Source organism: Rhagoletis pomonella, unplaced genomic scaffold (genome assembly GCF_013731165.1).
Source record: "Rhagoletis pomonella isolate Grant_MI unplaced genomic scaffold, Rhpom_1.0 Rhpom_scaffold_00183, whole genome shotgun sequence".
Lineage (NCBI taxonomy): Eukaryota > Metazoa > Arthropoda > Insecta > Diptera > Tephritidae > Rhagoletis > Rhagoletis pomonella.
In genome coordinates this window covers 40,448-44,934 of record NW_023458737.1, presented here as the reverse complement: position 1 = coordinate 44,934, position 4,487 = coordinate 40,448, and the positions used below count along the sequence as shown (strand labels likewise).

Below are 4,487 nucleotides of genomic sequence, written 5' to 3'. Positions count from 1 at the left end.
CCCAGCAACCCAAATTCGTTGCACAAATAACTAAACAGTACCCCAAATAAAATTTACTTAATATACTATGTGTGCATGTTTAATAGACTTCCAAGTTTTCTAGGTATTCTAACAACAAAGTGGAGAATTTTTCATAAACCCATACACTTCATGCCACACAATGCTAAGAAGGTAGAAAAGAAATATTGGAAGCCATCACTTTTTAACATTTTCTACCCAGCTGCAATTGTTCTACATAATTTTTTACGCCTACAAACTTCTAACGAGGAATCTGAAAACGAATCGTTTGCAAATTTGAGAAGCGTTGATCGCAATAATTTGCAAACTGCAAACGCCGCAACTCAACAAGCATTGCAAAACAGAACACTACTATGCGAATTCCTTAACATGACTTGAGTGACACCTTCTAGCACAAACACACAAATAAATGAACAATTATTTTAGCTCACTTTTTATTTATTTCTTATTTTTTGTGATACAAGTACCAAAATATCTGCCTGCAGTTCGTCTACCTCTTCTGCAGACAGACGGATAAATTTTGCTCGCAGCAAAGTAAAAAAACTGTCCTCGTCTGAGGTATTTGTTGATTCGCCATCATACTTGGTCTTCATGCGTACCAATACGTCCTCAAAGAAGTCGTCCATCTTACGCTTCTTGGCCGCATCTCGCTGCGGTATTTGGGCCTCTTCGGTCTCTTCTGTTTCTTCTAAATATTCAACGTTTGATGTTGTACTAAAAATGAACAATAAAAAGCAAAATAAATACATGCTAATTGTTTATGCGATATTAATTCGCATTGGACCCACCATTCCGCTTCCATGGAGTCGAACGACATAACGTCCTTCAGCTTCCATGGCTTACGAAAGCTGCTGCCACTGCCAGAGGGATTAGCGCCTTCCACAATTTCTCTTCTGTTGCGGTCGCATAAGGAACGCCACCTCGTCTTACAATTGTAGGCTCGCAAAAATAAAATGCTTATTAACACATTTTTGTACATACGCATATAAATCAACGATAAAATAACTTACGAGTATTTTCTAATAGTATGGCTATTTCGGTCCAAGCGGCTTCTTTAAGCGCCTTATTTTTGTAGGCTTTGTGCTTTTTTAAATAGAGGCACTCATGCTCACGCACAGCTTCTATTAACTTCTCGTTGCAAATCTGTAAAAAGAAAAGAAATAAAGGTTTTATTTCCATAAAATATATAGAAGTAAACTTAAGATCTATACTTGCCTCCATATCCGCGCCAAAAACCAACGAAGTCAAACGTCAAATGAGAAAAAACTAGAGCTGGAATACTATCGATAGTTGAAAACTGTCGCCACTATCGATAGTTGTTGAATATTATCAATGACAGTCTTTATCGAAACCCAATACATATCTACTTTTAGAAACCTTCATGGCTTGAGGCTAAACGCATTTGTAAGTAAAAGTGAAATTTTAAAAATTCATACATTACAGCAAATCACAATTTTTTTTAGGTAAATTGGATTTTTTTATATGGCAGAAAATTCACAACTCCGTCAGCAAAAAACAAGGAACACCTGAAGAATATGGGCCGTTGAGCTAAAAAAAGTGGGCGTGACCCGCCCTTTTCCTAATTTTAATGGCATATTTTTTTTGGGGGGGCAAATAACAGGGCCGTGAAAAGGGGGAGGGGGGGAGGAGGCTAAACGTGGAATTGTACAAATTTTTAAAAGTTCATATTTCAAAAACTATTGAACAGATTTTCAATATATGGGCACAGTTTGAAATGGAAATTAAAAGACCTTTCATTAGATATATGTACCAAAATATATAATATATACATATTTTAAGAAAAAGTTAAAAAATCTTAATTATGGCCTTTTTTATAAAAATACGTAATTAACTATATCAAGAGATATATTTATCAGAGACCACAAAAACACCTTTAATTTTATATGTGATTTGTAAGAATATTTGACTAAATTTATATTAAAATATCGTTTTATATCAGGAAAGGGGCAAAAGCGCCGCTTTTTTTGATTCCAAATTTTCATTGTATATTAACGTATCGTTTTATATGAAAACTATATAAAATTATTCGTCAAATTGAAGGTATTTTGATGCTGTTTCTGATAAACATATCTTTTAATATAGTTAATTCTGTATTTTTTACGAAAAATATAAATTTTTATTAAAAAATTGCCATAGTTTCGTTTATTACTTTTTCTCGAAGTATGTATATATTATATATGCATATAGATATATATATATATATCGAATGAAAGGCCTTTCAATTACCTTTCGAACACATATAATCTTTTAAAAATGATGACAATTCCACGTTTAGCCCCTAGCGCCGCCCCTGTTAATTTGAACCAAAGAAAGTATTCATTAAAATCAGGAAAAAGGCGGACCACGCCCACTTTTTTTTAGCTCAACGGTGCCAATTATTTAGGTATGCAAAACGCAAATATTAAGAGTCATTGGGACTTTAGGAAGTATCAACTTTGTTGTTTATTCTTTTATTTTAAAAAGTTCCTTTTGACTCATTCAAATTAAAAAAAAAAAAAATATATATATATATATATGTATGTCATTTACAAAGTAATTTATTAATTTTTTATCAATTTTCTAAAAATTTAGCGCCCAATTCACTACTGCTAAATAACGATAGTACCATCGATATTATTGATTTTTTCAACTATGGTTTCTAAAACTATCGAGTGCCGGTACTATCAATAGTATCCCAGCCCTAGAACAAATGTCAAATGAGAACAGACGTCAAATGAGATCAAACTTCAAACAGAAAAGTCACGCAAATGAAAAATTGGAAATTGAGTTAGCTTTTTACGCAAATTTTTGACAGTAAATTGGCGGCGTGCGTGAATATTAGGTTAGCCTGTGAGCAAGGTGTATTAAACAAGGTGTGATTGACAACTCAGTTAGGCTCTCTTTTAAGGTACTATTATGCCAAAAAATATAAACAATCGATTCAAAATTCATACAAAATTTTTTCAATTTGACTTTATAGGATGGTTCTTCTGAGAGCAATGTCAAATTCAATCACACTTTGTTGAATGCATTTTGCCTGTGAGCCATCAAATCTGTTTTGTTGTTCCATTCCATGCGCTCAATGTGTTTTGATATATTTTTTGGGGCACTTGCACAATATTCGCATTCGCAAAAGCTCCGCATTGATTATTGCGAATGCGAAAGCGAATGCGAATGTTAAAATTTATGCGGAAGTTCCGCCACGCCACGCATCGCTAACAAACAGCGTTTCCAGCAGCACACCTGGTTTATTTTGGTATATTACTTTATAGAATTATTATTTTTGCACATCTTTGGGTTTTTTTCTTATTATCCCATTTTTGCACATTATTATTGTTGAATTTTTGTTATTTTTTATTTCACCACCCCTTTATTTGAATTTAATTGTTTTAAGCTTAGTTTTATTTTCACCACATTCCTCACACTTCATTTATTTTTGATTTTGAGTTCATTCGCTATGCACTTAAATTTTTTGGTCTAAAAATAATTATATCCTGTGCACTTTTGTAGTTTTATTTTAACTATTTACACGTTTTGCCTTAATTTAGTTAACGTCAGATTTCACATATACAATTTTTGGCTTGTAAATTCTCTAATTTTTTTTATAAAAAAGCATAGCTGTTGTTCACCCGCGCGACGTATATCTACATACTTTCAAACGACATTCGATTTGTCTTCGCGACATGCTAATAGGCCGAAATGAAAAGGAGAGCAAAACAGATGACATACGTACCCGCTTGAATGAAGAATAAAAATTTATTCGTTATTTGAAGTTACTTGAATGATGAATAAAAATGTATTCCTCATTCGCAAGTGCTTGAATGAAGAATAAAAATTTATTCGTCATTCAAAATTGTTGAAATGATAAATTAAAACTTATTCTTATTTTTCTTATTTTCTTATTCAATTATTCATTTTCCTGATTACGCCCATCCCTGATATATACTTGAAGTTACATGAATGATGAATAAAAATTTATTCCTCATTCGCAACTGCTGGAATGAAAAATAAAAATTTATTCGTCATTCAAAATTGTTGAAATGATGAACGAAAACTTATTCTTATTTTTTTCATACTGGTAAGTGAGAAGTCACTATTGTATAACATTTGCATATATATGTGCATACATACTCAGTATCATTAGGAAGGGTCACCAACGGTAGAAAAAATAATAATATATAAAAACGTGCATATCCATATATATATACACTAGCAGACCCGGCGAACTTCGTCCCGCCCAAAATTTTTATATATTTTATTGAAACTTTTTGGTCCAGCATTTTCACTAACAATTCACGTTTACGATTTTCATTGGCACATTTGTCTGCTAAGATTAAGGTTTGGTGGTCATTTTCCGCTTTAAATAACCTAAGGAAAGTGTTATATCCGTTCTTGAAATTCTCCAGTTGTGCGGCATTTCATAGCACGGTGATTCGCAAAGCGAAATACATTTTTTCCTCTTCACTCCC

At 32.6% G+C, this 4,487-nt stretch overlaps 1 protein-coding gene across 1 annotated transcript; it reads right to left on the bottom strand.

Annotated features, from left to right (window-relative positions):
* Positions 1-450: 450 nt before the first annotated feature.
* LOC118750258 lies at positions 451-1,155 on the bottom strand. Its single transcript, XM_036484984.1, has 2 exons — positions 807-1,155; positions 451-732 (listed from the first exon to the last, which is right to left on the bottom strand). Exons 1-2 carry the CDS (start codon positions 1,001-1,003, stop codon positions 453-455), a joined length of 477 nt encoding a protein of 158 aa, XP_036340877.1. The 5' UTR covers positions 1,004-1,155; the 3' UTR covers positions 451-452.
* Between the last annotated feature and the right edge of the window lie 3,332 nt (positions 1,156-4,487).